The sequence below is a fragment of the Neodiprion fabricii genome, chromosome 4 (assembly GCF_021155785.1).
Source record: "Neodiprion fabricii isolate iyNeoFabr1 chromosome 4, iyNeoFabr1.1, whole genome shotgun sequence".
Taxonomy (NCBI): Eukaryota; Metazoa; Arthropoda; class Insecta; order Hymenoptera; family Diprionidae; genus Neodiprion; species Neodiprion fabricii.
The window spans coordinates 10,299,238-10,321,065 of NC_060242.1; the positions used below are offsets into that span (position 1 = coordinate 10,299,238).

Genomic DNA, 21,828 nt, shown 5'->3' on the forward strand with positions numbered 1-21,828 from the left:
ATTTTAAATTGAAAATTGCAACGAATAGCTATTAGCAAATTCATGATATAACAACGAAAATATCATCAATCTCCCAGAAATCACGACGTGGAGGTCGCTATCAGAGACCCACCTAACCCGTCCCTACCTCCCAACCATGGTCGGGTTTGCACCAAACAAATACAAAATGATGAAAAATAATATAAAATGATAAAAGTAAAATTAAACTTGTTCAAACTTAATAAACATAATCACGACATCTGTATGAAAACGGACTCATAGAAATTAAATTGCAACAGTATAAGTGAAACATGACAGTAATCTCGATAGAGAAAATTGATATCATAACAAGGCATTGAGCATTGTATACATTATATGGGTAAATAAATTCTATAGAAAGCGCAAACTATGGAAAGTAGTACGTCACGAGTGCAGGCCACAGATAGTGATGAAAAAATAGGCTATAGAATATTTACATAATATATAGGTATTAGGTATACACGCAGTTTGGTCAGACTACAGAAAGTATTCCTGGAATGAATAATCAGATATATGTATAATTATAACGATATGACTAGCAAATTTTTGGCATAGTAATACATATAACTAACTAAACATAAATCACAGAAATATTGCAAGTAAGCTATGAACAAAGCTATTATATTTATGTACATGTGTACATATATTTATATTACAGTTTTTGTCGTCTGTCGGTCGTGAATTTACTGTTTCTTACGCGTGGCCTTCTGGGCTTCGATGATTTGAGGGGATTCGCGGATTGAGAGTTGTCGGGCGCGTCTAGAATCTATGATCTCGGGTAACAAACAAAAGTGAAAGAAATCTGCTAATTTATTCTCCATTCTTTTGGTCCAGAATTTATCGTCACGTTTTATTTTATCAAAAATCAATCCCTTTGGCGTCCAAACTATAAAATAGCATCACTTTCTATTCGTAATGTGTAGAAGACCGTAGACCTGATGCATGTAATTATGAGAAAGATCTAACTTGGCTCTTCCATCGATTATTTTCATGAATTTAATTTTCTTTGGCTCTATGCCCTCCATTGGAGTTAACTCTTTTGCCGATGCTGGGCACTTGACTTCTACGACCGCATCTTTACCTATAAGCCCATCCGGCGACTCCGCAAGGAAGGGTAACGCCTTGTCCACCACTAGATCACTGCTATCAACAGTAACAGAATGTTCGGCAGTGAACTGACCTATTGCTACGGGCTCTTCTTTTGTGCCCCACCTTGTATTAGAATTCCCATGAAAATCGCTGTAGCTGATGCGTTCTACTAATTTAGCATAAGATGTTCGTGGCCTTCGCTTACAAATTTCACCGAAAATTGAGTCAGTCAAACGCTTTCTTCTTTGTTCGTACCATGCGGTTGACGAACTCTGCCCCATTGTTTGTCGCTCGATTTTTAATAGGTCCTCCGAATACAAGGTCTGCACGAATGTCTTTTGAGCAGATGCCAGTTCATCCACCGACATGTCTGGTTGCTGTGGACATGCAGCATTTGAGCCATAGTCGGCGTCAGCGATCTGGGCCACGAAAGTTTTTTTGCTACCCTTAAAACCCCTTTTTCTAATTTTTATTGACCCCATCTTATTTTCGGAATATTTTCTCGTGAATTTACTCACCCTTCCTGTCAATTTTTCCTGCACTAATACATGAAATTGTCCACCAGCATTCATTCTCATTACGGCAGAATCGCACCGAGCTCCATATGAATCGCGCAGGGTAAAGTTGACTCTTTTGCCACCTATAGCTTTGGCAACGTGTGAATTGTATAACTCTGCTACGTTGTTATCCACGTCCGATATGAGGCTCGATGCATGCTCAATGAGTCGATACATTGCCGATTGAATCTCTTGGAAGACACCAGTCAATTTCATGTCCTCGACCAGGTTAACTTCCCCTGGTTTGGAGTTACCGTCACAGAAGTAACCCGTCTCCGCACATGATCCATGTTCCCCGAAAACATGGACCGTTTTTAATATCTTCACGCGAATCCTCGACTCGAACGTAAAGTTGCTCATCAACTTGCCCGTTTCTGTAGCGAATTGCGAAAGTTATAGCATATCGTAGTCGCTTCAAGTTTTTGCGCAAATTATTACTTAGGATCATAGTATCAACCTTGCGGTTGGTACACAGATCCCGAAGTTGAGTTCCATAGACGCGGAGAACATGGTTGCGGCATTCAATTTTTTTGACAAGTGTTTCCGGTTCATACGGAAGCGCATCGATGAGTTTCCCGTGAACACTACTGTCCCCATCCCTAATTAATTTATTGTATCTAATACCGTGCATTTCTACGCTACACTTAAAACCCTCGACGATAATGTCTAACTCTATCGCGGTACTAGAACCCGTCCAATTTTTCGCACATTTATGTTCGCCTACAGATGCCTCGGTATCACCCCAATTCCTATCACACGTTGAACAATATTTATTTCTTACCCCAATGAATAAAACTTTATTGGTTTTGAATCCCACTATTACTGCTACACCTGATAGAGAGTCATATTTGTCCTATACGATCTTTTTGCCCAAGACCCATCGGCGACAACCGCTATGCAAGGGTACCCGTCCTCGTCAACGTCACCCGCCTCACGGGCCAACGTAGCTTCTTCCCTACGTGCCTCTAGCATTTGCTCCTGTGAAATGTCGTGATACGTATCGCTAACTATCCTATGAAATTTATTCCAAGTCTCTTGAGCCATACATGGCATATCTACCGATGCACTAATCTCTGCGAGTTGAGAAAAACCACCATCTGTGGACACTACACCGGATACTATAGCTGCATTGACGCTTGAGGAGCCTGAACTAGAATTCTCTGACGTTATTGATTTGACTAAATTACATATACTACATTTGAAGGTGATGGTGGTAATGAATCCTATCCGACTTTCGGATATTGGACACACGTCTGCAAAAGTACAATCAAAAGGGGAGTGACGACCAATTTTTGTAATACTATCTAAAAAATGCCTAATGTCTACTCTTCTTCTCTCAGGCAACTCCAATGGGGGACTTGGTTCGGCCTTGGCATTACCGACTACAAGCAAATGTGAATTTATGTCTTCAACAACATTACTTTCGGTCGCAGGCTGGATACTCACGAAACCCTCCGCGGTGTTGTATTCAGTCATCTCGTCGTCGTTTCTCGCGTACTGTATTGGAGATTCAGGCATTGTCTCCGAGAAAAACAAATCGGTATCCTGAAATTCATTGACAAGTACGGTCTCATTGACGGGAGCAACATCTTCTGTTACCTCGTCCGCCGAAGTCATTACTTCGCAAACCATTTCTCCGTCGTTTTGTTGGCTCGCAGGAATTCTATACGTATAAATTTGGAAATGCACGGACACGAGAAAAAAATTTTAGCATAAATTATAATGATCACAAATATAATCAGTGACCAAAATGACCAGGTCCCAGGAGACGGCGGATCGAACAATGCCCAAATTTGCCGCGCAACGATAATTAGGGAATAATAGATCAGGAATACTTTCATAGTATCACTGTTATATAATATATGTATAGTAAATCTTATCGTCTTGTCATTTTTTTTTTTCATTTAGTGGCACTTGGCGGGCCTTTTTAAAACAAGCACAAGAAAATACAAGTCGAGCTATATCAACGTTGTAATGGCAATATAAAAATGGGCCCGCCAAGTACCACGTACTGCAATTTTTTTTTTTAATCAAAAAAAATTTTTTTCTCTTCTCAATTTCAATTTTGATTCCAATTTTTTTTTTTTTTTTGTCGCCATTAGTTATAGTATATCAAAATCATCATTCGTTTCTAAATAAATTATACTTGGTAGTAGTATCTGATTTGATGACAGTTTTGTGGGGTGGCTGTTTTGTAGGTAATGTATGCATGTATGATTACCCCAGAATTACGTCAAGTTTATTTCTAAAAATAAAACTCGCGTATTTTAGTGGCCTAATACGTACGCGCCATATTTACTTTGTATGGAAAATTCTGCCAGGTACATTGTAATTTTACCTTGGATGCTCAGGTAGTCACAATAAGTGATAAAAATATTCCTTATGATCGACAAAGTGTAAACACTCATGCAAATTGCCGAATAGTGATTTCTATCATTTAATCTGAACACGTAACAAATTGATGACATATTTTAGCGACTAATGCAGACCGGGCTAGTACCACACGTCACAATGCATTCTATTTTATATTTTCGTATGTATAAAAACCGTGAGAATGAATTTATACTGCTATTATGAACAGCAATATCGGCTCTCGAAAGTACCTTCTTAGATTAGAGCCCTGCGATTGTTCGTACTCAAGTGATTGAATCTCGAAGTCGGAGAGGATGCGACATCAATCATATAAATAATTCGATTTACCTCCTTTTTTCCTGAAATTTAGCCAAAATCTTTATGCCGCGTCGTTTCTTCTTCTTCAAAGACACATTCCCTCTCTTCTTAGCCATCGCGGGAATAAATACTGACTCGAAATAATAAAAAACACTGTAGAAAAACACAAGCAAAAATGAAAGCGTGGAACACTATCCAGGATTCGAAGGAGGGGAATTGTAGTGGGGGGGGGTTTGAGTCTACTCTCCTCGCCCGTAGTTCGCATGGTCGCCGGCCAACGCGGTCGTGGTGCTAGCAGGCCCCCGCCTTTTGCGCGAGAAATTTTCTGTTTTATGCTTCGTGATTTTCCTTCTCATTTCCTCATTTTTGAAGATAATTAGGTTCTTAGGGAGTCATTTTGAAGTTAAAGAATAAAACTGTGTCGCTTGTTTTGCCGAATTTCGAAAAAAAATTCACTGTCCGCTGTGTCTCACTTCAAAGATAACGTACTTACAAGTACGTTTTTCACGAATCTGAAAGCGAAATCGAAAACTCGGCAAAACAGACGATACAGATCTATTTTTTCATCTTCAAAATGACCCCCTAAGAACCTAATTATCTTCAAAAATGAGGAAAGGAAAAGGAAATCGTGAGTCTTTGTTCGCGCGCGCTCTTCCAGGCATAGGCAACGCCCTTAAAGACAGGTCTAATGTGTACCTCCCTGCTTGTCTCACCGCTTTCCTCATTTAGCGGCTTAGTTCCCCACTCTCTTGATCTTGTGACAGAAAGAGAACCACTGCAGAACTAGCTTGGTTCTTTGATCTCAGCTTCAGCAGCCCCGTAAGGTCGCGTAGTCTATCTCTATAAGTCTATGATTACTCACGTCTATGATACTTCATACCTTATTTTATTGGCATTCCTATTGATCAGAAACGAAGCAGCAAAATATTGTGGTAGCATTTTACTGCCTATGAAAATCCGGACTATGTATCACATAATATTGGTGTATTGGTGAACTGCTTCGTAAGTTTACAAAAGTAGTATTTCAGTTATTTATCATTTTTCGCAAGAATTGGCTAAAAATAGTAGCACTATTTCTCCCAACTCAAATTACATGATAGAATCTTGAAAAAATAACTGTCTAACCCATTCAAAATGGTCCGATAGCTGAAAATTGTGATCTACCAGGTGGGCTCGGGTCCCAAGGTCAATCTTCCGCGAAAAAACGTAAACTCAATTTTTATATCTATCATCTTTATGAACAAAGCTTCGAAAATTTTAGACTCGTTGCTCTTTTTATTTTCATTAGTTAATTATATTCTGCTACAAATTCATTCAGTAAACAACGGAGCTACATTATTTCAAACTTGACCAACTTAGTGGTTGTATAAACTTTATTGATGCGAATTCATTAACTCTTAGAGAGGGACACAAAAATGAGTGTACATGTGATTTGTACAAGTATAGGTTATACAGTGAATATATATTTACGAATTTAGGTCTTAAACAAATTTTAGTAGCGATTATTTGTTTATAGTAGAGTTTCAGACTACTGGTGTAATTTGTAATTCTGATAACAGATCAATTCATGTAGCCAACAAATATAAGTAATCCAATGCTAAAGTTTAGTTAATTTTGTCACGGACTTGGATGTATGGATGGATGGATGTACTTGGATGTGAATATTTGCTTTGATGATACGATGATAGGTGAAATTTACACTATTGGATACAATTACTCCAAAACCAATGTGAGCCGGGGGATAAATTGACATCAAAATTGTCCCGAGCCAGAGTTTCCCGCAAAGTTCTTACTCCCTCACAGTCCAGGCCCCAGTTGGCCAAATTTCCAATTCGCTTAAGATTTTTGCAGCTGTGAAGCATATTCAATACAGTAGAAGTCGACACATTGCTTGCCTCGTAAATGTAAAAGCAAGTTAAATTTTGTGCCAAACTATTTTTACATTTCTCTGACTTACATCCATTTTTGGATTTGGTTGACACATTCAATAACTTTTCCAAGTGAAGGTTAGTGAGATCAAAACAACTGTGCACGTGTAAATCTGTCAGCTCTGGTGCCAGCGAAAGTGTTTTTGTTATTGTTATTGCGCTAACTATGCGACCTAGTTGAACTTTCTTTAGATGTTTCACAGGCGGAGGATCGGTTCTGTTGCTCCAAACAACGTTTGAACCATCCATAGATAATATTCTAAGATTTGGACAGCTTGAAAATATTTCTCTGAGATCTAATTTTATTGGGTTTTCAGTTTGCATTATTCGGAGATTTAGATCGTGCAAGTTCTGGCCGTTAGTGCGCAGGTAGCCGTAGAAACCCTCCAGCCATTGTTTTTGTGCTGGAATGCTGTGGACACTCAGGGAAGTAACACAAGAAAATAGTCCAAGTGACTCTGGGGGATGGTGAGGCTCAGAAATGTGAAGTTTTTCCACCTTTGGACAAGCCTGCGCTAAGATTTCTAATCTGGATGGCGTGGTTCTTAAAGTCCGGGCCTGAGTGAGGCTAAACGGAGCGTTCAAACCAGTTGCGCCTCGGTTCATGATTTCCATCACTCTTCCCACGTGATTGTATTCGGCCAAGGATTCCAATTTCGGAACGTGAACCAGAGCGATGAGCACCCCTTCACTCGTTACTCTTGTATTGGCTACGTTTAAAACCCTAAGTGTATTACAGAGGAAGTTTCTACTTTCACAGTACTCGAGCAGCACTCCAAAGTCGGAATTTTTTTCAGTCTTCAAATTCTTGAATTTCAGTTTCGAAAAGAGCGACTTTATGCGGGACCAACTATTAGATTCTTGAACAGGAGGGTGATACAAAGTTTTGTCACGAAGTTCGACTTGCAACAGCAACTGTTTGAGACCAATGTCTGTTACTTGTCTGGAGCAGGCAACATCCAAAACGACCAACTGCGAACACGCTTTTCCAATCACTTGTAGTACCGCATCGTTTGCTATGTTTCTGAGTATTAGAGTTCTCAGATTCGTCATGTTAAGTAATGACGTTCTAAGTAACTTACAGTCCAGTCTAAGCAGTGCAGAACGAGCCAGTTCAAGAGATTCCAGTCCAACCCCTTCTGTCGCTAATAAATTTAGGAGCGAGGTTTGATGGCTGCATCCATAGTAGCAGCACAAATTAACTTTCAGACATCTGATATCATGTCCGAGTAAGAGAGCAAGTAGATACAATGGTGCAGGGCCGGAGATCAGAGTAGAACCATCCGAGGAAGGTCCATAAAGCATTTTGGACGTTTCCTCTATCACTTGAGAACGAAGGCGTGCCGGAAGGGCGTTCACATAGTAAGGCCTGATAGTTTGTTTCGCATAGGCGAACACTTGAGCGGCAGTTGATTCTTGAGATCGTATTTGAAGGCGACGGCACGTCCCATCGAGCTGCTGGCACACGCGTCCCAAACTGAGCCCCTCTAGGGAGCTAGGCTGACGGTGGCCCGGCATTTTCTCTTGTTTATTCACTGCGTGACAAAAATGGTTTTAGTTAGTTACTCTAAAGAATTTCTAGGGTCATTTAATCTAAACAGAAAATTTGTCTTAATCATTGCTATCTTTCGAAATAAGTCTGTCACAGCATGCTCAAACAGTATTCAAGTGCCATTTTTAAGTTTAACAATTGTCAAAAATGTAGGAGACTACGAATTATGGGATAATTTAAGTGAAGCATATTAATTTTATAAACGTAACCCCTAGAAATTAATGATAGTGTAAATTCGAAAATTTGATGATTTCGAAAAATTAACGACGGAGCCAGGAATCGAACCTGGCGTCTAGAGATGCTTAGCCTGAGCCTTACTCCACTAGATCACCTAGCCGCCCTGAATCTGTTGTCGTTAATTTCTCTCATCGCCAATGCGTTTGAATTTGTTTTCTTGTGCCTGTATATGTATGTATTAAGAATTTTGTCTCTTCAAGCACTGTTAAACAATGTAGTGTGTAGATGATATGTTTACATTCGAATTCTTACTTCTAATGAGAAGCCACGCAAGACGGGCAAAGCCATCTATTAAATGATATACGGATGAGCATATCATTAATCACGAGAAGATAATTGTTGAAGAATGTAAATTCGAAAATTTGGTGATTTTGAAAAATTAACGACGGAGCCAGAAGTCGAACCTGGCGTCTAGAGATGCTTAGCCGGAGCCTTACTCCACTAGACCACCTAGCCGCCCTGACTCTGCTGTCGTTAATTTCTCTAATCACCAGTGAGTTCGAATTTGTTTTCGTGTGCCTGTATATGTATGTATTAAGAATTTCGTCTCTTCAAGCACTGTTAAAGAACAGTGTTGTTTTCAAATGTAAATATATCATCTGCACACTACATTCTTTAACAGTGCTTGAAGAGACGAAATTCTTAATACATTAATGATAGTATTGCAGAATATTGTTTTTTTTTTTACTGTTCTAAATACATATAATTCATATACGCGTGCAGTATATTATTCAGCGGTTCCGTGAGAAAATTATTAATAACTCTATTTGCGACTTGAAGCTTTGCTTAGAATCAATAGGGGTCGAAATCTCGATGACAATAACATACACTATATATTTCAAGTTCATTTCTACGAGGAAGAAGATGAAAATTAGATGAAATGTTACCCGTCAGAGTGCGGACTATAAAAATCCCGATTAGTACGAACTGTGTGAGTAATATCCGGTAAAACTTTGATCCCTTATATCTTTGGCTGAAATTGGTCTACTTCGTGAATTTTATCTCCTTATCCCACAAATATATACCATTCGTTTCAATATTGTATGACTATCAAGATAATATAGAAAGGCAACGTTCTGTAAAGAAGTTCCACTGATCTATGTAAATCAGTGAAAAGCTACATGGAGATAGAAAAGTTTGTTATTGTGAGAAATGATGATCAACCATTAAATAGCTCGTACACCGATTTATATTTTAAAGTGTAGCATGAATATTGGATCGCAAGAAAATGGAACGAGTCACTTCCATTTTTGAAGTAGGGACGCTTCCACATTTTCAAATTTGGAATGGCTAGTCACAGGATTGAACACCATCGTCAAGAGACCAATTATTTGAGAAATTAATTGAAAATCACTGGGATTCAAGCTGTTCTTCAACACTGAAAATCACTTGAAAATCACCGATATGTCCAACAACTTTGAACGTTTGGGAATCACTTATAAGTCAATGGAATTCGAGCCATTTTTTAATATTGAAAATCACCAAGAAATTACTTTGAAATCGTTGGTGATTTCCACACAAGTGGCTCCTCAACCGTCGTCGTAGAATCCTCTACAGAATTCTTCGTACAACTTTACCCTGCGTCAAAAGTAGTTGTATTATAACGCTTTAGTATGGTTGTAAATTTTAACGTTCTTAAAATCTAGAGTCGAGTCTTTCTGTAAGATTATAGCAACACCAATGCAAGAGTAAATCTTTACGTGCGTTGGTTTTTATTTATTTAAATGTTGTTAGCTTCGAAGTAAAAGTTCACACGATGGCAGATTACTCATACACTTGATGTTGTGTAGTTTTCTACTATCAAATCTCGCGATATGTAACGTTTTTTTCTTTTAATTTTTCACTTCATGTTACCTGATTCAATAGCGACTTAGCGAGATTTCTTTGGAGTTCTAATCAATCAAGTCTAATTGAAATCTCAATGCAGTGCTGCTATCGAGATTCCATGATAAATATTTGAATAATATTAAGGAAACTTGGGTATCTGAAACTCCACAAATGAGCTTGATCGATCAAGTACGTGAAGTGAGATACGTAGCACTGAATGCTTAATGTATCAAATATAGTAAAGTTGAAAAAATTAAACTAGCAAAGTGTGCCAACTAGCGATGGCCACTAAGCCAAAACAATCGAAGAATTGATTAATCTAGAAAAATAGTCGAACACAACTCGATTGAATCGGTAAAAATTAATCGATTTTTTTTTCATATTTTTTTGAACCGGCGCATATAAACCCAAAATTTCGTAAATTTCAGTACGTAGTCTTAATAGTGGAAAAGTTTTTTAAATATTTACAGTTTCATTTAAAATATTGTTCAATTTCAAGTGAAAATATTCATTGATCTTTCACTTATATATATTACAAATAGGTACTTAATAAATAAGACATTGATAATAAGTGAAACTTTAAACACATAAATAGACATTGTATTGCATCGTTCATGGGAGTAAATAACAAAAAACGATTGTGAGGAAAAATCATCGAGTTGGTTGATCAATAGAGTCTAAAAAATAAGCGATTATACTTAATTAATCGTGAATAAATTATTGATTTGAGTGAAAATCCATTATTTTTGGTCATTCTTAGTGCGAACTTGTAACTAATCTTCTGGGCACATAGTACAAGTAACTTCGAACAATGGTGGTCAACAATATGAAATTCAATCACAAATCTATAACTTTTACTCTCTTTACTTACGTGTATCATTTCTTTTATATATCAGGTATGATTGAACCAATTTATTTTGATGGTTATTACCGATGAGTTTTTAAAATCGAGAGTATTTCCTAAATTGAAACTGTGAGATGCAAATGCACAACTGTCAAATCCATGTTTTGAATTTTAGAACCTGACCTTAAATTCTGTTTTTAGGTGTTGAGAATATTGTTCTATGCATATTTTCTGACAGTCATTACAATTAATTTGATAAACAGTATTCATTTTTTTAAAGGTAAGAATGATAGTTTTTAGAGAAGTGAACATTTTCTGTGTGCTGTTGGTAATTTTATATGTAACATCTATTCTTTCTTCTTTTAATAGCTTTTTAGTCTTTATCATTTGTTTGTAAAGTTGTGATTCCAATCAATAGAATTGAATGTTTTTTCACTTACATCTTTTATGAGAGATACAGGAAAGTTATTGTTTAACAGAGTAGTTTCCACTTTTTCAAGATTTCTGGTAATGAAGTTAGGATGGGATATATGTAGACAACGACCGAATACGCCCATGACAACAGACTTTCTATAAATGCTTCGAATAAAAATTAATGTATCTACCAGATCATGTGTCTTTGTGAAATGTTTAAAGTAAAATCTTGCTGTCATGGTTTTAACTACAGTATCTATGAAATTAATTCTATTATCTTCTTCTAACTCTCATGTAAATTGAATTTTTGGGTGAAAATTACTGACTTTATTCACTAGTATGGCAGTCTGATCTTGATGCACACACGTTATAATTTCGACATATCTGCGATAGAAATGTAATTTACAGGGAAGACTATTGATCAATTTATTTTTCTAAGTGTTCAAGAACTGAACTTGCAACTATTGGACTCACAGGCGAGCTCATGGGGACACCAAAGATTTGTTTGTAAAATTGGTCGTTATATGCGAAGTAGCAAGATTGTAGAACTAGTTTAGTAGCTTCTGTAAATTCTTTCTTGTTTATATTAATGTGTTTTATTATTTTACGCCATTTTATAGTAATAGTAGATGTCACTAACTTAGTAGGAATATTAGAAAATAGAGATACTACATCTAATGAAATGAATGGTCAACTGGTATAGTCAATTCTTTTATGTTATTGACGAAAGATCACGTGTCTTTAACATAATAGTTGGAGTTACCTACAATATTAGATAGCATACCGCCACAAAATTTGGATATTTTGCATTTAGGTGAGTTAATGTTTGACACCATTGGTCTTGACGGTACCGTTATTTTTGTGAATCTTAGGTTCAAAATATACTGTCGGAGGTAAAGAGTTATATTTCTCGAGATTTTCGACAACCTGTATACTAGTGAATTTCATACTTAAAATGTTAATTAAATCCTTGACTTGTTTTTCTATTTTTCTGTGGGATCTCCATTTAGAAGTTGATGAGTGTCAGAGTCATTTAGTATGGTTCGACTTTTTTCTGTTTATTCATTTCTGTTCATGAGGATTGTGACGCTCCCTTTATCGGCTTTAGTTACAATTAGATTACTGTGTTCTTTGAGGATAACCTTCGCTTGCTTAAATTTATAAATTTTCATGTTAGCTTTCTTGTCAACGTTTGATGACATTTTATTGCTAATTAACCTAGTGACATTAGACCTAATTTTATCTTGGATAGCCATGTTTTTTTTACAATGGCTGTTTCAATGATGATGACAAAGTTTTCTATATCAGGTAAGTTCACTATCCAGGTATCAGGTATATTTATATCAGGAATTTGCTGTTTATGTCATTTGTTAAATTTTGTGATGTTACTAGATTTTATGTTTTCAAATAATTTTTAGCTTTGTAGAGTCTAATGTGAAGTTTTTATAATCGATACGCAATTTAACTTCATAGATTAAGATTTAAATTCATGTCTACAAACACGTGTAGCTTCGAATACAATTTAATTATCTACAAATTAGCTTTAAGTCAGAGTCAATTAGGAAAAGAAACACCTGTCAAACAATATATGTTCTTTTTCTTTATCAATAACCGGATGGTGATCGGCTGGGCCCGGTCGAGACCAAATTCGACAAATTCTTCCTTCGTAATGCTATATAAACAATATAACTGTCTAGACGCAATACTATGGACATTTTTCGGATCCTGAATCAATTCGTGTTAGATAATGAATAAAAATGATGGTAATTTGTTTCATAGTCACAACCTAGTAAAAATAAACAAATTATTCATAAAATACTTGAAATTGGTTAAATAAACTGCGAAGCCCTCGTTGAGGTTAGACCCATAGCTAGTACTCTTGTGAAGCTCAAGCTTATGTTTACATAATCGATCAAACTTGGTTTGACAACCTATCGCACCTTTGAACAAACTGGATGTTGCGATGAAATCATGTTAGGAAAATCATGATTTTGTTCTAAAACAATTCTCTGCGTGTTTTATTTGTCGTGTTGATTTCTCATTTTTGCGAGGAAGTTACGTACTTGGCAGTAGGCATTTCTATTTTAATATTTTTTGTAGGTAAGGATATTGTTGGTAATGTTTATTAAAATCTACACTTGCGGAAATGAATTTTGAGACGATCAAATTTTTCGTCTAGTTAGTTACGTTGGCAATGCAGAATCACTCCGCATCGCAACCGCCTGCTAGCCGAGAAGCAATCTTTGTAAACACGACATTTGAATGTAGTATTTTTAGGTTCTGTTATGATTACGAAGATTGACCTTGTTTCGCGGCTGGCCGGCGGTAGAAACGGGCTGACTTTGTATTGTTAACGCAACTGACTAGTCGAAAAAGTTGGCCATGTCAGAATTCATTTCTCGAAGTGTATATTATTATTTTGGTGGTTTTCAAGTTGCAAAATAAATTTTTTTGGTAGTTTCCACATTAATTTATTGGGCGCAAGGTTCTTGCATCGACGTACTTTATGGGGATAAGTATTATGGCACGCAGCGTCATCCACATTGATTTTCAAAACCGCAAAACTCCTTAATATCGGCCTCAATACTGATTCTCACTGTTTTTATCTAGTCAGATATTCCACGTACACAATTTAATTGAAACCTACTTATTTACAAAACATACGTGGCTCCATCATTGTACTCAATAATCTTATCGTACAGTGTTGTAATTTTTATTTTTTATTAATACGTTATTCCTTCTCACTTTTTATTGTCGTGTACTATTTTTCGTAATTATGTACCTTATTGTTAGTCAATTCGAGTGTCTCACACATTATGTTTTAAATTGATAATGATTTTCGGGTTTCGTAGCAAGTATGACTCATTTTACATTAAACCGTATACCATTTCAACGTCACCAGTTTTTTCAATTTTTTAATTTTTTTTTTTTCTGTTACGGATTGTGTCCGAAACCGTCGTCCGCGATTTCCTTCAAATGATAATTCCTTGGCTCCTAATAATCGTACATTGATCAAAATGTATAGTTCTGGCAACTATAAATTGACTAAAAAATGTAGCATGCTCCTGGTGTGTGAATGTTTTATTGTTATACTAATTATAAAAAATATAGTAAAATCAATGATTATCTATGCTTAGCGGTACTATATCTCCAACGGTAGTCACATAATTACTTTCACTAACAATGAACGTAGCTTTACTATGAAACTTTTTTGGCGTACCTTATTTGTTGTGATTGTTATAAAAAATTTACTCGTTCGTATTACAACAATACTTATGTGGTCTGGTAAAACCAAACATAATATATCATTATGCCAACTATTATCGTTGTCATCCGGTCACAACTGATTTGATGGTAGTACTGTTCCGTAGAAGAATTGAACTCCTTATGTGCGTAAGTTTAACATTAGTATATCATTTTCAGGAGCATATGCAATAGATTCAATAACTATACATAAACGTGTAATCAGTGGTTCTAATGAAAAAATGAAATCTAAACATTTAGCCTAATTGTGGCAATTGGTACATTTTCCTGAAAAGCTAATTACATATAATTGATCGTACGTCTGAAAAATCTCATTTTTATGTTGTTAGATTCTGAAAAGCGCCACACGCGCGTTTTCGTTTGGGATTCGAACTGGCTATTGCTTGCAAATACCTGTAACTACCTTGTCGCATCGAATTTAATATGTTACCTACGGTGTATTTATTTTCATAAAATGATGGTTGAAGCAGCAATTTTTGAATAAATCGATTTGGTTGATTCAATGATTCTTTTCTCTCCGTGTATAAAAGGAGATTGTTTATATTTTCTATAATTATGACAGCTATTTTCATATTCAATCTAACTCAAGAATCGTTCAGGAAATCCGTTTTCGCTGGTTCGCTCAACTACAGAATATAACGTTGTCATTGCATAAAAAATTGTCGAATAGTTGAATTCATCTATATGGTGGTTTATATGTGTTAAAGCAACTATGCATTATGTGAATGACAATCAAACCAAATGTTACATTCAACGCAGCGCCATACGTCAGGCCAACGATAACCTCGTAATCTTCACTACCAACGAAGAACGCAGTTATCATAACTACTTTCTTTTAATATATTCTTGAAGTTGATATAAACATCTAATGACCGGTGTTATAGTGAGAAAAACTATATTTGATATTTCATCCAACTACGGTCGTTCTAGTTATAATATATCTTATAGTTGTCATAATTATAAGATTTTTTTCTGTGTACGACCTTCTGTATGAGCTCGTATTGAGGATGAAAAAAACAAGCTACAAATGCATAATTACTAATTACGAGATCAGCACAAATTTTTTTGTCGTGAATACTTTAATAATAAACATGCATTTTTCACTGTGGACTCTTGGATCTAAAATTTTTATAAATAAAATTACCATTATATTTCCCGTTCAATTCTCTATCACACGAGCTTTTTTTTCTTTAGAATGGTGTTTTCATGGTGCCTGTATGATTGAAATATGTAGTTACATAAGCGTCGTGTACTGGGCCTGCGACGCCGCGGTGACTCGCACACGGTGCAACGATGGGTGCCACGGACCAAGAGAAGGATCCAATATTGTATTCAAACTACGTAGAAGGTTTTTCACTCTAATCGTCGCAGCCCAATTACTCCGAAACTAACAATAAGAAAGATACGAAAGAACGTGCTATACGAAATATACAAGCTTCGAAAAGGGAAAGAGCATGAAGGCATCAGATTTTTCATAAGAGGAGCAACCCACGTCAGGTGAAGGTCGACTTGGTTTTTTTGTAATGGAACAGTGGATTTTTTTCATACGTATTTGAAAAGGGCATCAAATTCTGCATCAAAAAGTACCATATACTTATCACCTAAACTCGACCGGTGGTGTGATAAGAGCCGATTTGTGAAATTTTTTTTCAAAGCCGATTGAAATGAAACATCCCGTATAATGTTAATTTTCTTAATTTTTTAAAAATGGTTATTAAATTATTTATTATATGTATTTCAATAATAAGTTCACGGAACCAACAGATTTGTTAGTTTAACAATACATCCCCAAAAATTGCTAAGGGGGTTGTCTAGTCTTGAAATTTAAAAAAAAAAACGATATTTTGTTTTGCATATTATTATAGATACATCTTTTAATAATATTTCTGCCCAGGGCTGATGCCAAATTTCCAAAATTTGAGGAAGTTATGAGCACTTGAGTGAAACAATGCACAGTGTGCGCCTCAATAAAGCCGAGTTCAAGGCTAGAAAGATCAGCCTGTGAGGAAGCTGCGAATGCAGCAGTAAACCTCCTATATGCCCCATGGATCGCCGATTAAGGATGTCATTCCATACAGAAATTAAATTCAAAACCGAGGTCAAAATTTTAAACACGCTAACTTCGAATCGCGTTTTTCTCGAAACAACAATTTTCAAAAGTGTACAAGACATGATATTTCAAAAAGCACTGAAAAGATCGTGCTCAAATTTTTACAGCATCTTTGTTATACCTATACCTATCGCGTGAACTACAATAATCATGATTGCTTTGCTAGTTTTTGTTTTACGAGCTAAAGAAATGGAAAAAAATGATGAGTTCTAATTTTTTTTTTAAACTGTTAAAAATTTAAATTACAAAGTTTCAGGCTTATTCTAGTTCATACCATACCCACAAGCCTAAAGATTAAAATGCCGCTGGTTTTTTTTTTTTATTTCTGATCAGAACAGTCGGATTCGAGTCTACACTCAAGCCCGTTCCTTACATATGTTCCTATCGGTCAGTATACATTAAGTTATATTGAATATTTCGTCTCCAAAGAATTTATAAAGTTTTTTCAAATGTCTGAAATTTTCAATTCAGAAATCAAAAATTCAAATTGAATGAAATTTTGCTTAAAATTCGTTAACTAATTTTGAAGTTAAATGTCTACGTTAAACGTATTTACTGAACCACTGTCGATATCATATAACTCTTTGTTGACCTTTTCTCCTTAACTTACATCAGTTGTTTGTTTCTTGACGCCTCCAGGTTACATCTCTTAAGTTAACGCGAAAAGATTAATCCCACTCTACGAATTTGGCCTAGCGCGATTAATCAAGCGGGAGTGCCACTGGCAGCTCATTTCTGTCAGAACGAGTCTACGCACGACGTGTATGCCTGTGTGGGGCTTGTATTGCTATACCTTACGGAACGGACGATATCACAGGAAACTCTCGGTATACGCTAGTAAAGTATCTTTAGCGAGCAGCCTTTGCGCCATCACGTGTTATTTTTTATTAATTCTGAGCATGTAAAACTCGTGGAAATATGGGATAGACATGCAAAAGCTGACTTTTATTATTTTCATTAAGTAAATATTTACACACAATGTCAGTAAAAATAATTAATGATCGGTTTTCAAGAACTGCAATTAGATATTTTTAGAAGAAAAAGTATTTCCGAAGGTACAAATGAATATTACTCATTATGATGTTGTTATTGAGGTAAGTTTAGAACTTCAGTTCATAAATAACCTAAAAATTTTGGTAAGAATAGGTTATTTATGAATTGAAGTTTTAAACTTACTTCGATAATAACATTACAATAATTAGTTTTAATTTTTGAGCTATTTTGACTTGGTATTTCTCTTAATACCGTACCAGTAATAATACGTCAAGAATTATTAACATCAATCTCTTCATCTACATTCGACACATGAAAACTTGTACATGATTTTGTACATTTAGCAATACTATTTCTACTAAAAATATCTAATTGCACTTCTTGAAAGCCGCTCATTAATTATTTCACTGACATTGTGCGTAATTATTTACTTATAATTGGAAATAAAGGCAACTTTTCACATGTCTGTCACATATGATTACGAGTTTTGATCGCCCAGAATTTTAAAAAAAATGAAACGAATGGCGCATAGGCTGCGTGCCAAAGAAACTTTACTAGCGCATAGTCTAAGATCCCGACCTAAATCGAGCTTCCTTCATCGAGTTTTCTAATAAAATATGTATCTTATACAATATAATTTATAAATAAACAAAACGTGCTTGGGTTGCCGCCCCATATCCTTGCACAGCTAGTTTTGATTAAAAATTATTGAAGTAAATTTTTTTCCATAGTTACGGGGATGCAGTTTCTTGAAAAATTTAGTAGTAAAAAATGCATATATGACGGTCATGGGTTATGTTATGTTTATTGAGATTGAGTTTGTTTCTCGTTTGGCCGACTATGGTGCTGTAGGTTTCTCTGTGTTGCCAACATGACTGCCTAATGTAAAAAATTAGCAGTCTCAGATTTATTGTCCCCAAGTGTACACACGGCTGGCACACTACTCACCAGTGTTCGCGTCCCATTGGCGCCCAACTTTTTTTCTCACAATATTTTTTTCAATCAATTCTATTATTTATTTTTTTTCGTTCACGTCTCCAATCTTACCAAAGATCAGTAATAAACATTGCATCGGAAAGTTGCGGTGAAAATATTACTATTCTACAAATTTCATTTGTATCGTCCGATAAAATTTCATAGGCTCTTATAGAGACCGGACACAAAAACCGCATAACATTTCGATAAAATCTGATTCATCCATCCGACATTTTAAAAGCAGGGCTAGCACGTTTCGTTTATTCATACATTACAGTCTACAAAATACACAATTTTATTAGGGAACTCGGCGAGGAAGGGTCGATTCACGTCGAGATCTTTACTAATTCGAGTGATCACACATACCATCACTATTCTCCGATTGTTGCGTCGCACGACGCGCTGTCGAGCGATGCGAGTATCTGAATAAAGATATCTCAATCATACAAACACAATTTTGAAAGAATATATTTTGTGAAGAATTGAACAAGCAATCCGACGATAATTTATTTTTATCACACGAAAAATGAGTTTAAGGTATTAAATTGTTGATAACATATAAGATTTGTGCTAAACTTAAAATTAATAATCGTGTATTTGAAGCTCCTTTCAATTCTATATTCCTCCGAAACAAGCCTATGCTGAAGGTCGTACAGTCATTAAGAGCCGAGAAATCACTGTTTGAAGAAGGTCGTTTTTGATGATCTCGTGACTTTTTTGAAAACATTGAGCACTTACGGGGTAGAAAAAGTTTCAAAAAACTAAAAAATAGTTAGGTCAATTTGAACTAAAATGTATACGGTACAACACTCAAATGGTATCAAACTTATCACCCACTAACCGTACTGCAACGACATCCGATACCGAGTCATTCGTGGCTGCAACACACGTTTACGTAGATCATTTGCGATGCAAATGAAAATTTTGAAGCACAGGAACGTATTTGTACATTTATACTGCCAATTACAGAACCGATGTTGCCTGTGTTTCGCAAATAAAATAATGATAAACTGACTAAAAATATATTAAATCTGAATATTATCACCAACACTTAATTGTTCGGCAAACACAACGCACTATATACGAATACCAACGACGCAACAGTCTTCCGAACCCAATTATAACCAAGCTGCGCAATCAGCGCGGAGCAGCTACAACGTGTCGCGTGTGTGTTATGTAGATATGTAACCTCTCTATCTTGTGAATCGGAAGAAAATATTTCGACAACGAAAGATGCGTAGTGTTTTTTCAGCTTCAAACTGGTTTTTGCCTTGTACTCGCCAGCATCGTAGAGCGTACAGCTTACCGATAAACAAACAAACAAGTTCGAAACTCAGTGTGTGAAATCTACCTTGAAACAAGCAAGTCTCTTACGAGTGTCTCCTGAGCAGTAGCTCGTGCTAGACTGAATTCAAAAATCTCTCTCACTCCGCTCCAGCGCTTGGTTCGTCGCCGCGAGCACTGTCGGAGGAAGGGCGTCGTGGCCTATCGCTGCGATCTCGTCGCGACTGCGTTACCGCAAAACGCGTCACGCGGCATCAGTTTGGTCACCGAGTATATCGAACTCCGCGGCATTCGCGTCGTCGTGTATCGTCAGTACTTCATCTATAGTCGGTCATATTTACTACTGTATTAATGGTTGATAACTGACTTGACTGGAGTGCCTGAAATTCTTTGCTCGAATTTTTTACAATACGTAATTAAGTTTACTCGCCTACATAAGCTGTCGCACAATTGATATTTTGCAATCCTAGGAAATCATGCCTTGAGTTTTGATTCATAAAAATATGGTGAAATTATAGTTGATAGTGATGTTAAAAAGACAATAGTTTATTCTGACATACCGAACGAGAAATTGTTTCTAAGCGTAATGATGGGAATATTATGTGGATTTTTATAAGTAACTACAATATTTGTTTTGGCGTGAAATTTAGTAGGTGTACTTTGGTTGTAATTGGAACAACGATATTACTCAGTGTCAGTAATGCGCAATTCTGTAAGAAGATATTTCCGCTAAACGAACGCTAATCGGCATTGCCAACGCAATAGGTTTATAGGCTCAGTTATTTTAAACCCAAGTGTGAGAGGTAATTAGTCCCTGGTCGTACTGTAGTCAATTTGTATACTCGGTCAACTGCGTAAAGTATTCGATAGACGTATGAAAATGTTGAAACAAAGCTAACACGGTGGCCTTGAACTTTATGCTTGCGATTCCATTCCGGCAGTATGATTATTTTTACAACTCAACGGCCATCATTTTACTTATCAAGTAATTAAATTATGGCTTGTGATGTCACCGTTACTAAGGACTACGAGCTATTTGTTACTCTTACGACGGGTGATTCGTAAAAATTTCCTGATTTGCTGGGTGTACGCATGCAATACAAAACCGAAAATACTGGATTCTGCGATTATGTTATGGATGTACTGGCTATAAATTCTCAACCAAAAGTGAGTCTCGGCGACAATATTGAATACCTTATACGAAGAAAGGCTTCGTAAATACAGCCTTTACAAATTTTTGAAAACGGAAATTTCAAAATAATGAGAAAATTCTTACAAATTCATGTGTATTCAGAAAAACCAATGAATTCATTCCACATGACAAAAAAAACATTCCCTAAAAATTTGTTGAACAGTACTTTGTTTAAACAATTTATGGATAACTTTTGGGCATTGTTATTATTCAATTATAATTTTCTTATCGTCTTTATTGTGGTTGATTTTTTTCTGATTTTTATCTTATAAAATATTCGATATTGTCACCGAGACTCACTTTTGGTTGAGAATGTATAGCCAGTACATCCTTAAGCCTCAACTGTCTTATAATCCTGACCCCGGTTATGACTCTGCCCTTGAAATTAAGATTCGAAACAGCCAGTTTCGAAAATGCCACATGTGGCACTCGTTGTGAATGAATGATAAATCATTAAGTGGCTGAAATTATGAATTCATAGCGAGCTCGCGTGTATGTACTTGAAAGAAAAGTCCCGGTTACTTCGCGCGGAATATTGTTTCGTTGTATTGCAAATGAAACGAAGATTCAATCTGTTCTCGAAGGAAAGTGAAACGCGTGGTTTGGACTTCCCTAGCCCCCCTTCCCTCACTCGTTTATGAATGCGGTACAGGTATACGGACGATTGCATGACGACTTTAGGCCTCGTACCGTCGCTTTGCTCTACCCCCCCACTCCATAGCTGTTATCCTTGATTAATCGTGCCAAATGTAACTCACGTACCAGCACACCTTATCCTGGTGGTTTTAGTGGTATATATATATATATATATATATATCTACACCTACTGCTTGCGATTGATCGGCTCTTGTGAATGTCATATTGCTGCTATTCA

The 21,828-nt window shown here is 36.2% G+C and overlaps 2 protein-coding genes across 7 annotated transcripts in view; one reads left to right on the top strand and one right to left on the bottom strand.

Annotated features, from left to right (window-relative positions):
* The window catches only part of LOC124180874 (tubulin polyglutamylase TTLL5), a 280,376-nt gene that overhangs the window by 117,139 nt on the left and 141,409 nt on the right, over positions 1 to 21,828 (top strand). The window lies entirely within an intron of this gene.
* LOC124180877 lies at positions 5,666 to 19,957 on the bottom strand. Of its 3 annotated transcripts, none has more exons than XM_046566778.1 (2): positions 19,830 to 19,957; positions 5,666 to 7,797 (listed from the first exon to the last, which is right to left on the bottom strand). In XM_046566778.1, the coding sequence occupies exon 2, from the start codon at positions 7,778 to 7,780 to the stop codon at positions 6,035 to 6,037; it is 1,746 nt and encodes a 581-aa protein (XP_046422734.1). In that variant the 5' UTR covers positions 7,781 to 7,797; positions 19,830 to 19,957; the 3' UTR covers positions 5,666 to 6,034. The 3 variants fall into 3 exon arrangements, with proteins under 3 accessions (XP_046422734.1, XP_046422735.1, XP_046422733.1); XM_046566779.1 differs by having other exon boundaries at positions 19,853 to 19,917; XM_046566777.1 differs by lacking the exon at positions 19,830 to 19,957 and adding an exon at positions 19,320 to 19,791.

What these genes read in the sequence shown, in the direction of transcription:
- LOC124180877 (XM_046566777.1), bottom strand. Translation starts at nt 19,350, where the DNA reads ATGACTCGGTATCGGATGTCGTTGCAGTACG. An exon ending in TCGGATGTCGTTGCAGTACG is followed by an intron (nt 7,798 to 19,319) that starts GTTAGTGGGTGA and finishes TTTGTCACGCAG; the next exon opens with TGAATAAACAAGAGAAAATG.